Here is a 23,493-nt window from a genome sequence, read left to right on the forward strand (position 1 = left end):
GTTGGAGGAGCACGAGGCTGCTAAGTTTCACAGTGAATCACACCAGGAAGTGAAGGTCCTGTTGCCAAGTTTGTAGCTAGCTCTTCCCCTGACTTCATGGAGGGTGAAGCAGAGCAGACATTCGTTATCAGGATGTGGCTGCAGAGCAAGAGGTGGTGGGTGGTCAGCAGGAAGTTACACTGGGGCCTGTCTGGGGAAGGGCATGTGCACGGCTAGGAAAAGCGGGTGCTTTGAAGAAGGTGGTAAATACAAGTTAAAGCAATAGGTTTAGTGGAAATACGTTCTGTTATCAAAAAGCACTGCTCATCTTGTTTTCTTGTTGTTTGTCTTTCTCCCACACATCGTCCTGTGGCCTGGGTGGCGTTTTGTCTTCCCGTGAGAGTTCTTGCTGAGCTTGGAGTAAGTGGCCCTGGGATGGAGTCATCAGTGGGCCCAAGAGATGCCTCTTGTCTGTTCCAGAATGCTGCTGGCCTTTTTGGGCTTTCATCCCGGCCCGGACATCTGTGGGGCATTTAATGGGTTGAATAGTTTGGTTGGGTTTCAGGGCCATCCATTTAGAAAGACTTCAAAGGCTTTGATTGTGGGCTGGGTTCTGCGCACATGGGATCTCAGTGGGGTCTTCAGCACCCCGAGTACCACACCATTCCTCCGCTCACACTAAGAGGCCTGGCCACACCTGCATCAGTGTGCCATGTGTCTGTTAAGACATCGCATCACTACATAAGTGCATTCCGCACACCAGTCAGTGCTCAGTGCCCAGTGTCAGGTCCTCTGCTACTCTCAGAGAGGCAAGGTTCTCACCAGCATGGATGGAGAATTACTCTGGGAAATCCCTCAGGAAGGCACAATTCCGTAGAGGCTCCTTCCTCCAGCAATGCTGTTTCTGAAGTCGAACACCAGATGAAGTGGCTGCGGGTACTGAAGAAGGTCGTTTTCATTCTCTTTACTCTCTCTCTCCCTCTCTCCTATAACCTCTAAGTTCAGCCGTAGCCTCATGCTGGGAGAAGTACTTGGCTGCTGGGACTCCCTGGGGCGAAACTGCAGTTCCCACGTCTGCCTCCCCATGTCCGGGCACCAGGCTCCATGAATGGGGCTGCGGGGCGGCATGTCCGGGCACCAGGCTCCATGAACAGGGCTGTGGGGCGGCACACAGTATTGGTATTATTTTCTCTCCTTCCCACCTCTTCCTGTATGTTTTGATGTAGGTCTGCCGTCTCTCATGCACACCCATGTGCATAGTTGAACATGAATAAACTAAATGTGCATTGATGTCACTAAGGCATGTGCCGGATGTGGCTGGGCTTCACGCACTGCACGTACCTGAGACCCTGTGCCCTAGCCTGGGCTGTCACCCGCTTGTAGAGGGAGGGCTGGGGCAGGTCTCCTGTCCGCCCTTGCTGACCTCTGAGCCAGGCCTCTCCCATTCTGCCACCCAGTTATTCATCTCTTAGGTGCCTGGCATCTCCTTTTGCCATTGGCAGTATCATCTGATGCCTTGGGATGAGTTTAATGCCTAAAAGCACATTGGGCTGAGAGACTCCCGGGGTGTGAGGTTACAGGATAACTGTCACTAGATCCTGGTTACTCTTGTCCCCTCAGGATGGTGAAGGGAGGGCTCGAATTCCGACAATGGAACAAGTGATTGTTTTCCCTTCTTATAATCACATAAACCTCATGTGCTGAATGGAGGGTTCTTGTGCTCCTAGAAGCAAAATCATCTTTTCAGTGTTGGTCTGGGCCCGGTGTTACCTAAAAGGAAGAAGGGTGCCATCTGTGAAAGACCGTTCCCCTCTCTGAGAGCCCTCTTCCTCGGATGGTTAAAGGGAGGATTGCTGGCTAGCGCTCAAGCACAGATGTGTGCTGCTCCCAGAGTCACATTTCTCACCATTTGTTACTGTTACTTAATTGGAAATGACAGTTTTGTGTTCTCAAAAGAACAGTCACGTTTCTGCTTCCAGATTTGTTGTGGCAATTTATTAGTGGATCTAATTATAATTCTTGTTCGGTGAGGCCCCAGGTAGGACCCACCTAAGTGGTAATAACACTGCTTTAAAAATAAGACTGAAAGGGCATGTTTTTCTTATAATGGCAGAGAACATTGGTTTATTTTTTTTCCTACAAAAAATGTTCCTCAGTGGTAAATTGAAAAGTGATGTTTCCCTTTTTGTTGGATTAGTTATATGGTGGGTGCGAGCCTGGGCATCCTTACGGCAGAATCCCAGCACCGCTCCTTCTCAGCTGAGTGACCTTGGCCAAGTGGTGTGACGTGGTCTGGCCTCAGTTTCACCGACTGTCAAATGGTGTAGTTCGGGGAGCTCCTCACAGGGTTGGCGGGATGCTTGCATGCCTGTGGTGTGCTGTGACAGTGTGTGTCAGGCGCTTAGTAGGGTGGCCCCCTCTCTTTCGACTGCCCAGTATGTGTGACTACTATTAGGATTACTTTATTTGAATCCTTATCATCTGCTTGTTTGTTTTTTCCTGGCAGAATTTTGTTTTACTAGCACAAATACAATGTGCACGAAAGCTATCTGTTCATTTTCTTCGCTGCACAGCCTGGCATTGGTGTTGGGGACTCTGACTCTGATTCCACCACAGCTTTGCAGCTCTTCGAGGAGACGCTGTGCACAGCCTCAGCACAGCCAGGTCTGTTGCACGTCAGCAACACTTCGAGCTCCTTGGCACTGTGGACCAGGAGCTTCTGGAAGCCGGTGGGCAGCATATGCTTTGTGTTCCTATTGCTGTTGCCCCATAACCAATGCTGGGCATCAAGATCTGGCCCTCGAATCTCCTGCGCACCCTATTGTCAGTGCCTCTGGGTTTCCAAAATTAGGCCGGTTCTGCTTAATTTGACCCACCAGTCTGACTGGTGCCAGATGAACTTCTTGGCACTCTTTTTGACAATCTTGGGTTTCCTGAGGGGTCTGAGGGCAGCCGTGGTGCTGAGTAGGAGATGTGCTTGGGTTTTGAGTTATAGTGACAAGTGTTTGTTTAAGTTTCCTCTGGCATAAGAGATGCTGACTTCTCCTAGATTCATTTAAGGGAAAAATTCTCTTAATCATGTTTAAAAGTATGGTGCTTAAAGAAATTTTAATTTTCTTCTTTCTTTTTTTTGGTCAAATCCAAACCCGTGGTTGACATTTAGCTTCCATCCCTGCCATCCGCCTCCTGATGTGTGGCAGGATTCTCAGGCCTGGGTGGTGGATTCGGAAACCAAAGCGTCTCCTGCAGGAGCAGCCTCTGGTTCTTGGCTGGAGACGCCCTGTGTGGCTGCTCTGGGAGGCTGGTTCTCATCCAGGGTGTGCTCGGGAGACAGGAGTTGGTTGGGCAGACGCAGTTTTTGCTGTGGGAACTGGCCATCTTGATTGACAGTGGAAGGGTTATATGGGTGTGGACTTACTAGCCACTTGGCCTTGTGGGTTAGTAATTTCCTTAGCCTCATTTTCCTCATCTGTGAAAGAGGGATGTTAACGATGGTTACTTTGTAGAATTTTTATACAGATTCAGTGAATCCCCAAAAGCTAATCAACATAGTGCCTGGCATGTAGTAAGCACTCCATAAATGTTGGCTATTGTATTTTTATTTCTGTTACTACTTTCTTTGCAAAGCGTTAATGATGACCAGGAATGTGTCTCCATGTGTTGACCTGTCTTCCCTTTCTTTCGAGTCTGTATTGGACTGATATCTGTTAATCCTGAAATAAGTTCAATGGTGGAATAAAGTGGTGTCCTTATTTCAGAAATGGTTATATACCTTGTGTCTCCAAGAACATCTAGCTTGCAGAAGTTTTGACATGTGACTTTGGGTGGTCTGAGGAAGGGAGAGGATGTTGGTGTGAGGTGGAACTATTAATAGTTATACCTAATATTGCCCCCTCCCTTTTTTTCTTTAAAAAAATCTGTATTATTGAAAGTATTACATATGTTCCCCTATTTTTCCCATTGAACTCTTCCAGCCTGACTCCGCCCCCATCCCAGACTTTCACCCCCCTATTGTCTGTGTCCATGGGTTATGCACATATATGCATACAAGTTCATTGGTTGATCTTTTCCCATCCACCCACCCTCCCCCACCTTCCCTCTGGAGATTCAACAGTCTGTTTGATGCTTCTATGTCTCTGGATCTATTTTTGTTCATCAGTTTATGTTGTTCATTAGATTTGACATATGAATGAGATCATGTGATACTTGTTTTTCTCTGACTGGCTTATTTCGCTTAGCATAATGCTCTCCAGGTTCTCCCATGCTGTTGCAAATGGTAAGAGTTCTTTCTTTCTCCCTTTCCCTCCCTCCCCCCTCCCTCCCTCCCTCCCTCCTTTCCTTCCACATAGTATTCCATTGTGTAAATGTGCCATAGTTTTCTTAAAAATATATGTTTTTATTGATTTCAGAGAGGAAGGGAGAGGTAGAGAAAGATAGAAACATCAATGATGAGAGAGAATCATTGATCGGCTGCCTCCTGCATGCCCCCCACTGGCACTGAGCCCGCAACCCGGAATTGAACCCTGGACCCTTCAGTCTTCAGGCAGACGCTCTATCCACTGAGCTAAACCAGCTAAATGTGCCTTAGTTTTCTAATCCACTCATCTGCTGATGGGCACTTAGGCTGTTTTCAAATCTCAGCTGTGTAAATTGTGCTGTCATGAACATAGGGGTGCATATATTCTTTCTGATTGATACGTCTGATTTCTTTTAGGGTATATGGGTGGGTCACAACTGGGTAAGTTTTGGATCAAAAACAGTGCTAAACTTGATCATTAATGATTGAGTCCTGGAGCAAAGGGTAACCTTTTTGTATGACCACCACATAAGGACCAATTTGTGGTATTCTGAGAAAAATGTCCCCAGGCCACAGCAGTCATGCAAAAGCAACAGCGTCAGAGGAACTGCTCAGGTGTGGGGATTGGGGTGAGGGTCAGGGCCAGCCTCTCTAAGGAAAAGATGCTGGAGCTCAGATCTGAGAGAGAGGAAGGGTGTCCGTCCTTCCTGCACCAGGGTATCTAGTTGCCCAGTAGGTGGAGCAGGCCTGAGGCAGGAAGGGAACAGGTGTTAGAGGAACTGAAAAGGAGCCATATGGCTGCAGCTCAGAGTGAGGGGAGGAGGCGGGGCCTAGGTTGCAAAAAAGGGTTTGATTTTTATTCTAAGACTAAGAGGCCCAGTGGATGAAATTCATGCATGGGTAGGGTCCCTAGGCCTGGCTGGCGATCAGGGCTGATCAGGGCCTTCCTTTCCCTGGCTGCCGACTGCTGGCTGGGGCCTTCCTTCATTCCGCGCTGCACCCTGGTGGTCAGCACACATCATAGCGAGCGGTCGAACTCCCGGTCGGTCGAACTCCCGAGGGGACACTTTGCATATTAGCCTTTTATTATATAGGATGAAGAGGGGACTGACAGGATCTAATCTGCATTTTATATTTATGGCCTTTCCCTGCATGCACTATGAAGAGAGCACGATACAGACCAAGGTATGGGTGAGCAGGTGGCTGCCGCTGCAGTCATCCTGGCCAGGGAAGCTGGTTGGCACTTGGGGTGGAAGTGCAAAGGGTTAGGAGAGGTGTGGGAGATGAATGGACAGGACCGGAAGTAATGGTTGAACTTTTTCGACTATATATTTTCTCTAGCTTTTCTGTCTCTACTTAATTTTCCTGGGGCCTTCACAATGTACTTCCTTCTGCTTTTCCCTGAAAATGAGTCTATGGGTAAAACCAAGTGTCTTCCAACTTCAAGTAGCTCCTCCTCAGATGAAGCAAATGAGTGAGGGACTGAGATGAGGAGATTTGTGATGAGGAAGGAACGGTGCAGCGCCTCCCCCTGAGAGCCCTGGGTTCCTGTCCCGTTTACGAACGCACAGCAGGGCCCACGTTTTGCAGGGTGTTACCCAACGGAGGATTGCAGTGTTTAGTTTACTTTCAGCTTCAATTGAGGTTGAAAAGCTCCTCTTCCGAGCAGTGTCCAGACCGGAGTTGCTTTTCCTTAGCCTGTGGCTCCTGACACTGCGTGCTCAGGAGGTGCAGCTGGAGTGCGTCTTAAAAAGAAAGCCGCTGTGACGCAGCTGCTGGTTCCCACTCCAGCCCTGTCACTGTACAGAGTGAGGACCAGTATAACTGTTATCCAGAGGAGGGTGGGTAATTGTCTGTGTTGTTTACCAGTATGGGGAACTGAGTCCGAGTCTCCCTCATCACCTCTCGGATTTTCGCAGCAGCCTCCTCACTGGTCTCCCTGCGCCCTCCCTGCCCACGCCCGCCCTGCTGTTGGGTGTCACTGCCTTCCGCGTGGCCTTCTGCCGAAGTCAGGCCATGTACTCACCGCCTCTAGCCTCTCCGCTCCCCTCAGGGCTTAGGACATAGGCCCTGAGCATGGCCCTCAGACTGCACAGCGTCCCGGCTCCTTTTCCACACGGTCCTGCCCGAGAACCTCCCCTCCTCCCTCCTGGGCACCTTTCTGTCTCAAAGCCCTTGCTTTTGCTGTCCCTTCACCTGGAAGGTTCTATTTCCAGACCTTTGTATGGTTTTCTTCCCCTCTTCCTTTAGATCTTTGCTTCAGTAGCACTTTATCAAGAGGCCATCCTATCTAGAATAGCACCCCTGACATGACTTTGTTTTCCATGTAGCTCGTAGCACGTGACATAAAATTAACTTATTTGTTGGGTTGTCTGACTCCATGTCAGCTCCCGGAGGGCCAGGCTTTGTCTCTTCTGTTCTCTGCCAGGTCCTGGGCTCAGACAGTAGCCAGTGCACAGTGTTCTCTGTGAGTGTCAGTTAGTGAATGAGAAGCACGGAAGTCCTCCCAACGTTGTCAGTAGGTTCTGTGACTTTTGGCAAAACAAGGTGTGATGAATAGACTAATTTATATAATAAACAAGAGTTAGGTTCTGTGGTATCAATGTTGTAATGAAACCACGTTGAAATAAACGCCATTATTAGAGGAGCTGCTGTGCCCCACTGGGTTTGCATGACCGGCCTCTGAAAGGAGGGTAGTGCCTCCATTACCTGCTTCTGCGCCAGAGATAAAAAGCAGATGGGTCTGTGCACAGGCGGCTGAAGCCTTGGACTGAGGCTGCTCCAGCTGCAGCACGTGTAAGTGGAGCGGGCAGAGCGGTGGGCTGTTGTGAGTAGTTCAAGGCAGGCTTCCCGGAGGAGGTGACATCTGAACTCAGTGGGGAAAGACAAGCAAGGATTTTCTGAAAGCATCCTGTCTGCTTCCAGAGACACTGCCGGCGGTGTGGCTTTCCGCCAGGAGCAGTCAGGGTCTCACCGTCAGCCTTGGGCGGGTGGACTGTCCCAGGAGACTGGTTATGCTGGAGACCTTGGGGTGCTGGGGCGGATGGCACAAGAGAGAGCCACCTGCGGCTCCTTCTCAGAGCGTTTCCTGCCTGACGTCCAGGGTGCTGCTGCCTGATGACCTGCTCGAATCTTCCCAGAACTCAGCCACAGCCCCCTTCACCACAAGCTGGCTTCTTGGCCTCTCGGGAATGACTGTTCTTATCTCCCAAATGGGGAGTATACGTACTAAATGGGAGTAATGAGAGAATTAAGTGAGCTAATGTACCCTACTTTGGTCATAGTAAGTGTTCAATAGATGGTTGTGGAAACAATCTAATAATCCAATAATCAATAGTAACTATTTTTTATGATGAGTAACTCTCTCTGTGAACATGTGCTCATTTCCTGGTCCAGGGCCCTTTGTTCTCACTCCTGTTCCTAAGGGCCGCCTCCTGCACCTGCCTTAGCACTGCCTCCTCCTGGTGCTGGCAGCCCGGCCTCGGTGCTGGGGGGTCTCATCGCAGGGGATGCGCCGCTTCTCTGCTCAGACCCCTGAGAGGCAGTCGCCAATGAGGGGCCCTGGGTGCTGAGCCACGCAGAGCCTTCGGTGGGCCACCAGCTGCCTCTCCACGTGGCGCAGTGCCCCTGGCGAGGGAGCAGCGGCCTCGTCCAGCTGTCTAGTTATTCACCAGATCCACTTGAGCACCAGCTCAGCACATTCCTTCCTCCCAAGCCACCTTTCTCATGATCTGGGCCGCCAAGCCTGGATCAGGATGGAGGGCTTGTGTGTTGGGTTTGAGGAATTTTCAGACCCAGAAGGAGAAGCTGGTGGTGTTTGGGTCTGTGGGTCATCTTTGTGGGCCTGGTGGTCCCAAAGGAATGGTCATTTGTTTTCTTATTCAGCAGACGTCTTCTAACTCCTACCCTGTGCCGGGCAGATGTTGAGATGAGCGATAAAAAGATGGCAGCACACAGTGATTTGGGCCATAACCCATTGATAATGGGCATTCACCTTGAAGTAGTTCATTCATTTCTTTTTTAATAAGTATTCATTAAGCACCATATCATGGGCCAGACACTATTCTAGGCATTTGGACTGATAGTGAATAAGACAGATAAAGATCCCTGCCCTGGTGGAGTTACATTCTAGTTAGGGGCAGACACATGATAATCAACAAGCACAATAAACAAGGAATGCATAGCATGTTGGAGGGTGGTAGTTGCTATGATGAAAAGTACAAACAGAGCAAGACCGTGGGGAGATTATGACTCGAAACAAGTGAGTATGGGTTTCACTGAGAAGGTGATGTTTGAGCACAGACTTGAAGGAAGGAGGGCGTGGCCTCCAGGGGGGAGAATGTTCCAGGCAGAGGAACCAGCTCGTAAAGAGCTAGGTGGGAGTGTGCCTGGCATCTCCTGGGAACACCCAGGAGAGGAGGAGGAGGTAAAGTCACAGGCACTCCACGGGTCAGATCCACTGTTAGGTGCTTGGGGATCTGTTTCTGTGTCCTGGGTGGAGTGGGTCATCACAAGGATTGTGAGAGAGAAGGGATATCATCGGACTTAGGTTTTCAAGCGTGGCTTTGACTACTCTGTGGAGACTAGACTGTCAGGGGGCAGGGCTAGAAACAGGGAGGAGAGTCAGGAGGTTATTCAGCCAAGAGATGGTGGCTGAGACCAGGGAGGGGCAGTGAAAGTGGTGAGAGGTGGCTGGGCCCTGGACTAATGTTGAAGCTGGAGCTAAAAGGATTTCCTGGAACATGGGTTGTGAGGTGAGAGTGGGAGCAGTAAAAGATGACTGCAAAGAATTTGGCCTGCACATTTGGAAGGATGGAATTGCCAACCAGGATGGGGATTGCCTTGGGCAGAGTAGGTTTTGGGGGTGTCGAGCGGGAGTTCTGGTGTGGATGTGTGGAGTTTGAGATATCTGGGTATCTAAGAGGAGATGGGAAGGAGAAGTGTGAGTCCTGGGCTGGAAATATGGACTTGGAAGATGTGGACATATCAGGGTATTTAACACCCAGGGCTGGGTGAGATCCCTAAGAGAGCAAGTATAGATGGACTGGGACTGAGCCCAGGGCCTCCCACATCAAGAGGATTTAGAATGAAAGAAGAAGTGCCAGCAAAGGAGATGGAGAAAGAGTGTGTGAAGAGAGAGGGGAAACTGACAGAGTGTGGGGTGGGTCCTGGAAGCCAAGAGAAGAACATGCTTGCAGGAGAGAGTGAGCAACTGTGTTATGTGCTGCTGATGGCTCCAGTGAGATGGCAACCCTTGTGGCAATGACCAGATAGGTCAATGGTGCGATGAAATAGACTGGTGGGATGAAAGCCCGATTGGAGAGCACTGAAGAGAGAACAGGAGAAGAGGAACTGGGGACACTGAGTGTAGACAGCTATTTGGAGCCGGCTGGCTGCAAATGAGAGCAAGGAAATGTAGCAATGAACAACGGGGGGACATGGAGTGAGACATTTTTTTGAAAGAGGATAATCAACATTCCTTCAACAGTTGCTTATGGAGCATCTGCTTGTATGCCAGGTACTGTGCTACTGTCTGACAGTGGGGACATGATATAGTTCCTGAGGACATGGGATTTATATCTACTGGGGTTCCTGGTAGGAAAGGCAGGTGTGACCACTGACCTTCCCACTTAGTTCCAGATGTGCATAACCACTTGGGTTTATGAAACAGAATACTTGCTCTTTCCTCCTGACCTGCAATCCCTCCTCATTCTTGCCAGTTGCTGCTGTAACACAGGGTCAGAACCTTAGTGGTTTAAAACAACACAGCTTTATTGTTTTTTAGTTCTGGAGGCCAGAAGTCCAAAGTGGATCTCTTGGGGCTGAAGTTGAGGTTTTGGAGGATAGTGTTCCTTTCTGGAAGCTCTAAGGGAGAATCCATTTCCTTGCTCATTCAGTTATTGCAGAATTCAATTCCAAGAAGTTGTAGAACTGAGGTCCTCATTTCTTTGCTGGTTCTTTGCAGGGGGCCATTCTTAACTCCTCCCACCCTCTCTTCGGTCCCTGCACCTGGTCCATCTCAGGACCAGCCATGTCACATCTATCCCTTCTCCCTTTGGAATCTGACTCCTCTTCTGCTGCATCGTGGCTGTCTTCCCTCTCTTCTGCTTCCAGCTAGAGAAAGTTCCCTTTTTGCAACGGTTCAAGGGATTAGATGGACCCACACAGGTAATCCAAGATAATCTCCCCATCTCAAGTTCCCAGTCACATTTTCAGGGTCCCCTTTTCTGTGCAAAGTAACAGTCACAGCTTCTGAGGAGCCATTCTGCTTACCCATCTCAGAGTGTGCCACCAGCTGGTAGCTCACACCAGAAATCTAGGACTCATCCTTGGTTTCTGTGTGTACCTCACCTCCCATTTCCAATCCACCAGGAAGTCCCGTCAGCTCCAAAATACATCCCCAAAATGACCACTTTGTCTGAGCATCTCACTGCTACCAGCCTGGGTCGGGCCACAGCCATCTCTTGTCTAGAATGTTGTAGATGCTCCTAACTGGTCTCCTGCTTCTACTCTTCCTCCTTTGCAGTTCTTTTATCACACAGCAACCAGTGAGTTAAAAATAAGCAAACAAATCACGTTGCACATCTCCCCTGCTGAAAGCCCTCCATTGGTGTTGCCTGCTTATGAGAATGAGATGGAAAATTCTCCCATGGCCCGAGAAGCCCTGTGGGATCTGGCTGCCACCTGCCTTACCATTCTCATCTCACCACCCTCTTCAAGATGCTTCAGCTCCACTGGTCTTTCTGTTCCTTGAAGATACCTTCCACAATCCTATGTCATAACATTCTCCAGCCCCCTTGCCAGAATATTCTCCCCTTTGATATTTCCGTGACTGACCTTCTCTCCTCGGAGAGGCCTAATCTCTTTTCTAAAGGAGCTCCCCAAGGCACTCCCTCCAAGTGTATATTTTACATAGCTGTTGTTTCCCTCAGAGATTATCTTCTTGATTCATTTGCTCATTTGCCACAAACCAGACGTAAGTGCTTGGAAGGCAGCAGCCTAGCGTGTCCTGCTCCCCCTGGGATCCAGATGTCTGAGCCGTAGCAACTACTTACCGTGTATGTGCTGGGTGAAAAAGCACAAGTGTGGCATCAGAATTCTAGAGCCTTTTTGGAGGGTGAGTTGTATTTCTAAAATAAATAAACACCTTCTTTTACTCTGCTCACACTTCTGACACCAAGTGTGTGGGAAAAAATTCCACACCTTATGGATGCCAACCGGGTGCCCTACAGTTCAGCTCCATTCTAATACTGACTGGGGTAGTGCAGGTTAAGGGGACAGCCCCACAGGCCTGCTCCCACTTGGACACCATCGCAAGTTCTAGGTTACAGTTTGAATTTCTGACCAACAGGCTGTAAATCGGATTTCCGCAACCTTCTCCTCAGGCTCAGCAATTTGCTAGAACTGATCATGGAACTCAGAAAAACACTGACTTCCATTTACTAGTTTATTACAAAGAAGGTCCCAGATGAACAGCCAGGTGCAGAGGGGTCCTGAGCCCAGGAGTGGCTTTCCTGTGGAGTTGGGCTGCTTCGTCCTCCCAGCGTGAAGCTGTGCTCACCAACATGGAAGCTCTCTGCCCTGTACGTGAGGGATTTTGTGGAGGCTTCCTCGCAGGCATAATGGATCATTAACTCAATTTCCAGCCCCTCTCCCCTTCTAGGGTGGGGTGGGCTGGAAGTTCCAAGTTTCTAGTCATGGCTGGGTCTTTCTGGTGACCAGCCCCCACCCAGGAGCCCACCCAGTCTCCTGGTTGCAACAATAGGCTCTCCTGTCATCCAGGAAATCCCAAAGGACTTAGGGACTCTGTGTCAGGAACCAGGGTCAGAGACCTGCACACACATGTACATACATATAAATACACATACATGGAGATACGTTTATCATATATATATTCCTTACCTCACAATTTTAGCTGAGAGGGAGAAATACTTTCCATCTGCCCACGTCTCGTGGGACTTGTGAAGTTTTCGGACTTAGATGTCTCCTCAGAGGTGCCACGTGTGGAGAGTGGTTATTTTTAATCTCATTTACAGTCAGACTCCTGAGAGGACGTCCAGCCTCCCTTGGGAAATGTCCTTGACTCTCAGGAGGAGGAGGCCTTCTGTCTCCCGTCGTTATCTGGCTGTAGTAGTCAAGTGCAACGACCATGTGAGCAGGCAAGAGACGGCCTGTCAGCGCGGAGATGGAGAGGTGGACTCGGCCCCCGCTCGGGGCTCCACTTCCTCCCAGGTTCCTCCTGCTCTCTGTCCTCTACGCCCTCCGCTCTTCCTTGCTTTGGCTTCTTAGATATAATTAAGATTTTTCTGGGGAGTTGTCAGGGCTGCCGAGTATCTCTGGGCTGTTTGAAACAGCCTGTGGTTAGTCATTTGTTATCATGTTGTTCCACATATGTCAAGGTCCCTTTCCCACGTGGGAAGGAAGCACACTCAGCTTCCAGGTGTCCAGGGACTCGGTCAGAATACACCGTGGTCATGGCTGGGCCGCCTGGTTCTTCTACCCCCTCTTTGCGAGGAGGCAGCGTGGGCTTGGTGGGGTTCGTTAGTTCCCGGGCTGACATGGCGTCCTCCCTCCTGCAGCTTGGACAGGCCCTGATGGTGCTGGGTGTGGGCGTGCCAGCAGCCTTGGAAGCGCTGTGAGAGAGGGTGCCTGCCTGGGAGGCTGTGGAGTGCCGAGGTGGGGAAGGGGCCGCGCTGGAGGGCCTCCTGTGGGCTAGAGGAGGGTCCTTGGTGAGGCTGGTCTCCCATTTCCCAGTTTCTTTGTCTTAGGACATTTTCTCATTGCCTGATGCACATCTGGTGTGTGCATCGAAACCATCCCAGATAGGTATTAAAATGCAGATTCTTACCCCCTCAGACCCACTGAAGTAATTTCTGGGAACAGGGGCCCAGGAACCTGCATTCCAACACTTCCCACTCCTACCCCATCCTTCTCCAAGTGATTCTGATGAGGGTGGCCTCTCTCTTAGAACCATGATGATCTAATGGGCCTCTTTGCCGGGGTCACCACCAGGCCCACGAGCCCTGTCCTCCATCCTGGCCAGCAGCCTTCTCCTTCCTGCCCCTGCGCTTGCCTCTGGCCTGGTGAATGCAGTCGCTCGGACCTCTGCTCCTCCCCACCAGCATCCACTGTCCTTGTTCTCCTCTCCTGTCCCCTCTCCTGTGCTTCCCTGTGGCCCCATTTTTCTTTCCTTTGTGACCCGACCCTGTGGCGTTCTTTAGAATTCATAATTGTTGTGGGCTTTCAACTTGATTTCTTTTCTAACCCAGTCTCTTCTCGCCCCTCGGAACCTTAGATGTCACCATGACCTTGGCTTCAGGGGTGGTGATTTTTCTTTCCCTGCCTGGTCCTGGGGGCTCCGTTTCAACCTTGTCAGTGCTTTCCTGTGGGTCCTGGGAGCAGGACAAATGCCCAGTTTTCAACATGAATTGTGTGACCTTTTTTTAACCTTTCCTCTTGACAAAATCACCTTTTTTAGCCTTAATCTCTCTGATTGCTGGCTTTCATTGATCGCCTTTGTGCTGTCTGGCCTGGCATAGACACATGCGGGCGTCAGGTGGTGGCTGTCCTTGCCCTCGGCCCCAAGTACTTGTGGATAAGCCACTTCTCAGAGCCCAGACCCCTCATAGGGGAGGGGAGGGGCATGTCTCTGCCTGCAGCTTGCGAATCCCGTGGCTTGCCGTCCTGTGTTGTCGAGGGATTTTCAGCCTTCTGGTGTCTTCCTCCTGCTGGCTGAGCTCTCGCAGCCACACGCCCTGTGCAGCGCCGTCCTGTGAGGTTTGTATATTTGCTCCAGCTCCCCTCGACCCGTTGCCAGGCATCCTCTCGATCTTGTGATTTACAAAATGAATGTTAGAACTGAAGTCCCCTTAGAAATCTTCGGCTGGGTTTCATCAGCGAGGATGCTGAGGCCTGTGGAAGTGAGGTGGCTATTCGAGGTCACAGGACGTTCTGGGGGAATTTGGGGCTGGGGATAATTTGTTAGCTATCCAGATTTAAACTGAGCCTAACCTTTGACCCACCTGTCCCATTTCTAGGAGGCTATCACAAGGAGGTTTACTCACGTGCACAAAGAGACAGGTACAGGCTCCAGGCATATTTGAAAGGTGGGTGCAGTGGAGCGCAGCTCCATCCTCTGTGCAGCTGCTGTAGAGAAGAGGCCGCCGGTCCCTGCTGCAGGCTGCGGCTGCCACGGCGATGTGGAGTGCAGTGTGGCTCCACAACGTGTGCTGTGTATCTTCTATACATACAAAAGGCTAATATGCAAAGTGTCCCCTCAGGAGTTCGACTGGGAGTTTGATCGCTTGCTATGATGTGTGCTGACCACCAGGGGGTGGTGCAGAATGAAGGAAGGCCCTGGCGGGCAGCTGACAGCCAGGAAAGAAAGGCAGCTGGAAGGCTCCGATTGGCCCTGATCGCCGGCCAGGCCTAGGGACCCTACCTGTGCACGAATTTCATACACCGGGACTCTAGTGTTTTATAGAAGCAAACATGTGAGGGAACATAAATGTGTAGCTGTCGTATGAACACACAGAGAAGTGGATGGCCTGGAAGCACAGCCCCGTGATGGGTGTGAGGAGAATGGGGTGGGTGGGAGGCAGAGGCTGTGGTTAGGGGTGCCTGCCCTCTCTAGGCTCTTAGGTATTCACTTAGATGTGCACTCAGGTATTCAGTTTCTTCATTGAGATATAATTCACACATGACACAATTTGCCTGTTTTAAGTGTACAATTCCAGTGTTGTTTTTAGTATATTCACAAAGTCGTGGAACCCATTATATTACTCCAAAACATTTTGTCACCCCAAAAAGAAGCCCTGTACCCACCACCAGTCACTGCTCCCCCAATTCTTCCCCCATCCCTCAGCAACTAGGAAACTACTCTCTGTCTCTGGATTTGCCTATTCTGGACATTTCCCATGAATGGAATCATACTATGTGTGGCCTGTGCTTAGTATGTTTTCAAGGTTCATCCATGTTGTGGCATGTATCAGTGCTTCATTCCTTCAGAAATATTTTCTTTTTAATGGTGGCAAATACATACAACATACAGTGTAGCATCTTAACCACTTTGAAATGTACAGTACGACGGTATTAGGTACAGTCACTTTGCTGTGCAACCATCACCACCATCCATCTCTAGAATGTTTTAATCACCCCAGACTAAAAATCTATGTCCATTAAACAACGACTCCCCTGTTCTCCCCTCCTCTCCCCTCTTTGCGAGGAGGCTGGCCCTTCCTGGGCTCCCGAGTGCAGTCAGGCCCCTGGGAACCACCGCCTACTTTCTGTCTCTATGAATGTGCCTTCGCTAAGTTCCTCAGATAAGTGGAATTGTACGGTGTTTGTCTTTTAGTGACTGACTTATTTCACTTAGCATAATGTCCTCTAGGTTCGTTCATATGATAGAATGTGTTCCAATTTCCTTCCTTTTAAAGGCTGAATAATATTCCATTGTATATGCACAGCACGCTTGCTTATCCATCCATCCATTGTTGTACACTTGGATTGCTTCCACCTTTTGGCTATTGCAAATAATGCTGCTATAGGTGTATGAAAATTTGAATACAAGTTTTTGTATGGACATACAAGTTTAATTCTCTTGGGTTGAATTTTTTACACAACAAACTTGTGCTCATGTATTACTTTCGAATTTATAATGAAATGGGAAATAGAAAATAAGTGGCCACATCTAGAATACAGAGTTTTCTGGACTCCCTGTATTTTCCTGGCTGTGGCACTGGATGTGGGAAAACCAACAGAGTTTTCTGGACTCCCTATATTTTTCTGGCTGTGGCACTGGATGTGGGAAAACCAGCAGCCTGGGGAATCGCATGCCTGGTTTGACTGAGGCTTGCTCAGGCTCTCGCTCTGGGACCAGGATCCGCGTCTGCCTGGGCCAGGCCAGACTGGTGTGGAAGGGAGGGGTTGAAGCTCTGAGGAGTGGAGTAACAAGTGGGTAAGATTGTAGGCTCAGTTCCCTCCCTTGCAGAATGGAAGGAGGAAGAAATGTATCCGTGTACGTTAAGTGCTTGCAGTAGTGCTGGGCACGTAGGAAGCATCCATCCAGCCAATAGTAACTGTTGCTGCTTTCTCCTTGTGTCTTCTCTTCTTGGACAGCTGCCCAGTCCCTGAATAGTTGTGTAGACCAAGTTGGAGAGTGGGTGTGTGCCCACCTTTCAGAGAACATGAGCTGTTGAGAAATATAATGAATTCTCATGACTAGTTGGCTGGGTTGGGATTTATACCTTTTTCCTGTTCCTTGATTTGAAGAGCTGTTTGTATGTACAACAGTGGCATCTATCCTATATAATAAAAGAGTAATATGCAAATAGACTGAACGACAGAACAACCAATCAAAGCGTAATATGCTAATGATATGCTAAGGATGCTCAACTGCTTGTTATAACGTGCACTGACCACTAGGGGGCAGACAATCAACTGGTTGATCAGTTGCTATGATGTGCACTGTCCACCAGGGGGCAGTCAACCAGGCACTATGACGTGCACTGACCACCAGGGGGCAGTTGCTCCAATCGGTAGGTTAGCTTGCTGCTGGGGTCTGGCATATCGGGACTGGGCGAGATGGACTGGACACACCCTGGAGCCCTCCCACGGTCCCTCCCTGGCCTGACTGTGCACTGATGGGGTCCCTCAGCCTGGCCTGTGCCCTCTTGCAATCTGGGACCCCTCGGGGGATGTTGGAGAGCTGGTTTCAGCCCGATCCTGCAGGCCACTCCCCTTGGGAGGGCGCCAGACACAGGGCTCATGGCTGGCGAGCACTGCTGTGGCAGCGTGAGCTTCTCCTGATTGGAACTGATTGGGCGCGAGCCCGCGGCAGGCACAGTGGGGCCAGGATGAGCAGGAGTGGCAGGTAGGAGCTGCAGGTGGCGTTGGGACTGCGGGTTTCGGCCCGATCCATGCAGGCCACCCAGAGAGACCCCACCCGTGCACAAATTCATGCACCGGGCCTTTAGTATATATAAAAGGCTAAGTGTCCATCCGTCTGACTGGTAACTATGATGTGCACTGCCCACCAGGGGGCAGACGCTCAACTCAGGAGCTGTCATGATGCGCACTGGTCACTTAAAAATAAATGGCACCACGGACCTGCTCCCTACAAAGCAACACTCGGCTTTCCCCAAGTGGGACACAGGCCCTGCCACCACCCCGGAGCAACACACCACCAAATCACAGTCAATGCTGCCAAGACCCCATGGTGCAAAATGTGGCACACAGCCCAGCCCAGCCCGGAAACGGTTGCTGTGGGCACTGGGTAATGACATCACGTAGCAATGCCTGGCTTCCTCTCCCTAGCGACTAGCTTCCTTGGAGTTTCTTCAGCCCACGAACCCAGTTTGCTTTATAGCCAGGTGCAAACATTTTACAATTTAACCAAATGTTTGTGAAGCGTTTTGCCATACCTCATCTCATTTGATCCTCACAGAAGTCCTGGAATATGTAGATAGGAGACTTGGTAGAATCCTATTTTCTTTTCATTAGCTGGAAAATGGAGATTTAGAAAGTTTAGAAACTGACCCAACTGAAAAGAAGTAAGAAATGGTGGACTTTGAAAATGATTTCAGGTTTTCTCTCTGCACAAAGTATAGTCAAACACTGCTGCAGTTAAATATTTTACCCTTTATTTTCCCTGCCTGATCTACAATAATAATCTTCTTCGTGTTGATATTTACTGCTGTGTTGCTGACAATTACCTGAAAGAGAAGTTGGGGTGCTTCACTGGGCTGTAAAAAGTTTAGGTACATCAGAAAGCAGATCTAATTAAGCAAGTTTATTCTATATCTATAAAAGGCTAAGTTGACTCATGCATGCGCGATACATATAAAGCTCTTGTTGGCGCCAATTGCATGCTTGTGTTTTAATCTGTCATTGTCCTTTGTGAATTTGGTTGACACTTCTATTATAGAGAAGGAGTGAATAGCGATATTACAATATTTCTTCTAATTAATTTCCTTTCAATGTGCACGAATCTGTGTACGGGACACTAGTAAAAATATAAAAATGGATTTGTCCTTTCTGCAGTGAGCATGTATTACTTTTATTTCTTGTTAAAGAAATGAAGGAAAACATAACAAGGCCCTTGAGCCCTGCTAGCCATGCCCTGCCAGTTAGATGGCCTCTCCAGTGAGACGGCATGTCTTTATTGACCAGTGTTCTCAATAAGTTGATCCATTTCAGACTCAAAGAGGTATTGATCAGTCAGGAAGTACGGAGAATCTAATTTGTGCCCTTTTTGATTCTGAACATTTTGTGGGTTCAGAGAAACAAGAGGGAGCCTTTGACTTTAAGGTCCTTATAGTCTAGGTCAGTGGTCAGCAAACTCATTAGTCAACAGAGCCAAATATCAACAGTACAATGATTGAAATTTCTTTTGAGAGCCAAATTTTTTAAACTGAAACTTCTTCTAACGCCACTTATTCAAAATAGACTCGCCCAGGCCGTGGTATTTTCTGGAAGAGCTGCAGTCAAAGGGCCAAAGAGCCACATGTGGCTCGCGAGACGCAGTTTGCCAACCACGGGTCTAGGTAGACAAGGTCGAGATTTTATGTTTCACTAGAAGCCCAGTGCATGATTTAATCATGCACGTGTAAGCTGTCTGTCCGCTGGTCGGCAGCTCCGAAGTCCCTGGGCCCCTAGGGCGAGGCGGGGCGGGGGCATGGTCCTCCTGCAGCCGGAGCCCAGGCCGGGGTCTTGCCTTTGCCTCCCACTCAGGAAGGCTGGGGCCGCCACCACGTGCTCCTGCGGCCCAACTGCCGCCAGACTCCGAGCCGCGCCGCCTCCAAACCTCCAAAACGCTGGCTCGCTGCCCCAGATGCCTGTCTGTGCCGCAGCACAGCCATGGCGCAGACGCTGAGCTCGCGTCGCCGCTGGCAACGCGAGCTCAGCGTCCTGCCGGCCCAATCACCACCCCAGCTACCCTGAGTCCCGCCCCCTGTGTCTCCCGCTGGCCCAATCGTGGGCGTAGCGGAGTGATGGTAATTTAAATATTACCTTTTTATTATGTAAGATTTGTTACCCCAACGGCCACTACCACCATTGCCACGTACAGAGCATGCTTTCCGCAGAAGGCCTTTGCTACTGCCTCTCTGTTCCTTGTCGAATTCTCTGTCCTGCGAGAAGGTTGCAGTTATCCCTTCTGTATCGAGCAGAAATCCTTGCAGAAGGTGGTGGAGCTGGGATTTGAGCCCAGGTCCACCTGCATCTGGCTCCTGTGCCTTGGGCACTGTGGTGTCCCTCTCATTCTACCAACACATTTCCTGCTTGAACCGTACTACATCTAGCTGCCTGTGGTATGGCGCAGCCCGAGGATTGAGGCAGTTGCAAGAAATCCTTCTCCCGGGCGTTTGAAATTCCAGAGCATCTTCTTATGGGCAGTCTGTACAGTGATTTCCAAGGTGGGTTTAGATTCCCATAAACCCAGGGCTTACAGGTGACAATTTCTGCCTCTGATGTGGGTAGCTCTGCTGCTTTAGGAATGAATTGTAAAAGTCACCCATGCTTATTGTTTCGAACAAAATGATCCAAAGGTTTAGAATGAAAGCAGTGCTTGTTATCTACTGCTCTCCACACCCAGGTTACCAAGGCCAACAGCTGGGGGTGCCCTTTGTCCCTACTCAGACCTCCAGATACACATCTGAATGGTGTCCTTCTTCCTCCCTCCTTCCCCCACTGCCTCCCCCCAAAATAGAACCACATCACACACATTTCTGGTAGTAATTTCAGTGTCGAACCTGAGCACATCTGCAGTTTGGAATGAGCAGTTTTACAAGCAGCATTTGGAACCGTCCATGCCACCTTGCCCCGTTGCGGTAAGCTGCCCTCCCTGGGCTCTCGAGTGCAGTGAGGCTCAGAGGTCTGCTCAGGAAGCACTTTCCACAGAGCCTCTGCCAGGCTGTGCCACAGGAGCAGGTGAAACGTGCCTGGCGAAGGGTGTGATGACCGCTCTGGTTTTATGCAGCAGCCTTTCCCAGCTGCCCTGTGTGTGTGTGTGTGACATATTTAGATGATGTCTTGGAAGAGAGATGTGGATCGAAACAGGTGAGCGCGTTTCTCTGGAATACCTGAGGAGACGGAAACTTCTAACGAAGAGGCTTTCTGATTTGAAAAAGAAGGCGGACCGTCACTTTGCATTTGTCTTTTAAAAATGATATCTTTGAAGCTTGGGGTGAGAATACAAAGTAATTTATATTCTCCTCTTGTGTAATCCTTACAAGAAGGCCTATCATCCCCATTTTATAGATGAGGAAACTGAGGGTCAGAGAAGTAAAGTAATGTGCTAAGTTCTCACTCCTGTTAGTGACAGAGCCAGGGTTTGACCCAAGGATGCCTGTGTCTTGGCCACACTTCTCATACCTGCATCCTCGTCAGTTATTAAGAACAGTCCACTCTCAATCCTGGGTTCCTGGTCCTGTTCTTGAGGGATGCAAGTGAGTCTGCACTGTGGACAGGTTGGTGAATATCACCTGTTAGGACATCCTTCGGTAACATTTTCTTAGCTTGGCTACCACATGGCCCCTTCTGGTAAAAACCCAGAGAACCGTCTCTCTGTGAGATGGGTGGGTTTATATCCAGTGTTTGAAGAATTAGGTTTCCACTTTCTGGAGAGTTTGATATTTATAATGCTCTTATACTGTGCGTAGGCAACCCAGACTGTAAGGGTCTGTGTGTGTGTGTGTGTGTGTGTGTGTGTGTGTTTGATGCATGTAAGGAAGTGCCTTTCCTTTGGGGTCTTCACTCGTGCCCCTGGCAGCCTGTCACAAGTGGACATTGGGGCCACATTGGGGAGTGGCCTTCAGACGGAAGGAAGGCAGTGTGGTGAGTTGGGAAGAGTGTGGCGTTTTGAGGTCAGGCAGACTGGGGCTAGTATTACTGGGTCCAAAATTTACAGTGTTAAAAAAATAGTCCAAACCTCTATTTTCTGCTCCCTGCAGTGGCGACATGGAGCCTTAAATAACATGGTCTGAATCCTAGGGCTCAGTGAGCAGTAGCTCGCTTGCCTCTTCATTCTGCCCAGAGATGTGTGGTGCTGGAGCGTGAGACCCGGGCAGGGAGCTGCCGCCCCTTTTCCATGCCACAGTCTCTTGTGCGTTCTATCCACCTTATTCCCCAGGTACGATGGCCTGGCTTCTCCTGAGAACTCTAGGTTGAATGAAGGTGTCTCAGCTTTGGGGGACTCCCTTCCCCAAGGTCGAAGTTAGCTGAGTAGCAGCCAGAGTTCATCTGTTGCCCCTTCCCTACAAAGCCATACACGCTCAGTGCTAAGTCCCAGGTGACACCTGGCTTGGTGAGCCCGGAGCCGAGTGGGCAGGTGGCAGTGTTGTTCCATCCTGGGTTTGGAGTGAGGGCTGTCATTATTATTATTTTGTGACAGGAAGAAACTCAGCTTCCAAAGGTTAGTGATCTCACCTAGTCCTGTGGTTCCTCTCCTCCGGATGCTGTTGACTCCTGGTTCCATACGTCCAGTCCTAACTTCCAGACTCACAGGCTCCAGCATTTGTGCTATCTTTCTCAGCTGACTGGTGGCTGTACCAAACATAGCTTGTCTGAAAGCCAAACTCCTCGTGGTCATCACCTCTTCCCCACCACACCTGCTCCTTCCCCAGGCTGCCCAGCCCGTGGAATGATAGTGCCATCCTTCCAGGTTCCTGAAGCCAAGAATCTTGGTGCTACCTTGACTCCTGTCTTCACCCAGACCCCGGTCAAATCTATTAACTCTCTCACTGGCTTCCCCTTCTTGCCTTCTTTCACTCCTTCTCACACCATTGCTGTCACCAGGATCCAGGCCAGCACCATCGCCTCTGGCCTGGACACTGCTTTAGGGGCCTGACCAGCTGAGTCTGTGGGATCCTCTAGGAAGCAGATGCCAAGACAAAGGTAGGAGTGCAGGAGGTGTACTGGGGGTAGTGCCTGTGAGAGATGAAGGGGACATGCGGCTGTGGGCAGGGAAAGCCTCAGACTTTGTTGCGAATCCAACAGTTTTGCTCACCTGGCCCCGTGGGGAGATCTGGGCAAAGACTGCCCATCAGCAGGGTCCCACATTGGGCAGAAAGACCTTTCTGTGCTCAGCCATTGGCGAGGGTGGCCCAGGAGGGCCCTGGACCTGGAGGTTGCCAACTACCTGCACTGTTTGTACAGAATGGCAAGTCCTTCCTTGCAGGGAGACCTGAGCTGTGTGCCTCCCCTCCTCACCCCTGTACCTCCTCTCCCAGCCTCCCACTTTCCCCTTCATACAGCCAGTAGAGTGATCTTTAAAAAAAATGTCTGATCAGACTTACAGGGACTTCCTGTTTTGCTCAGAATAAAATACCATAGTCTGAAAACCCATGCCATTTTTCTATGGTCTCATTTCTTGTCCATCTCTCTCATCCATTATCCTTTTGCCACACTGGCTGTTCTGGGAACACATTAGGCCTGTGCGTACCTCAGGGCGTTGGCACTTGCATTTCCCAGGAATGCTCTCTTCCAGGGCTTCGCATGGCTCATGTCCCCACTTCATTCTGGTCCCTGCTCAGATGGTATCTCTCTAGTGCGGCCTTTCCTTACATTTTATTTAATTAGTATTCTTCTGCCATCATTTTCTCATGCTTTCACCTTCCCTGAGCACTTCTCACAGCCTGACAGGGTAAGTAGTTAGTTCTTTATTTTGAGTTCCCCTACTCGAGTGTAAGCTTCATACTGGCATTCACTTTTTCCACCCCTGTATCTCTAGCGTCTAGTGCCTGGCATGTAATGATTCTTCAGCAGCAAGGTATTGAGGGAATAAATGAGAGACTTTCCCAAGGTCACTCCCTGGTGAGTGGTGGGCAGACTTAGGCCCGGTATCTGTCTGAGAGCAGAGCGCACACTGTCTTGTTTGCCAGGCCCATGGAAAATGAGGGCTGCTGTTATTGTGGAGACGGGGCCCTTTGCTGGAACAGCTGTGGGTGCCTGCTGTTCTGTAGGGTCCCTTATCATCTCACCCAGGGGGAGCCTTTCTCCTTTGGAACCTGAAACTGTCCTAGATTTCCCACCATACCGAGCCTGGCCTGCTGTCACAGGACCATTAGGATATTCAAGAGAACTGTCTCTGAATTAAAAATGGTTCTTTATTCTCTTTCACCATCAGCACCTCCCACTGTTTGCATCTGGGGTCATGCTAAGCTTGTTCAAATCGAAAGCAAAACAGTAACCTTATCACACTGTTTGCCATGCTGCTCTCC

General features: G+C 49.8%; 1 protein-coding gene across 5 annotated transcripts in view; it reads left to right on the top strand.

Annotated features, from left to right (window-relative positions):
• Window positions 1-23,493, top strand: part of SNX29 (sorting nexin 29) — a gene marked incomplete at its 3' end in the record, with an annotated part of 449,820 nt that overhangs the window by 205,961 nt on the left and 220,366 nt on the right. The window contains exon 16 of one of the 5 annotated variants that reach the window (XM_079795288.1): window positions 14,314-14,736. The exons of the other annotated variants lie outside the window; for them this stretch is intronic. Within the exon in view, the coding sequence (XP_079651414.1) occupies window positions 14,314-14,576 (263 nt within the window). Of the gene's footprint in view, window positions 1-14,313; window positions 14,737-23,493 lie in introns of those variants that run through there. 5 annotated transcript variants of the gene reach the window in all.

Source organism: Cnephaeus nilssonii, assembly GCF_951640355.1.
Source record: "Cnephaeus nilssonii genome assembly, chromosome: 2".
NCBI lineage: Eukaryota > Metazoa > Chordata > Mammalia > Chiroptera > Vespertilionidae > Cnephaeus > Cnephaeus nilssonii.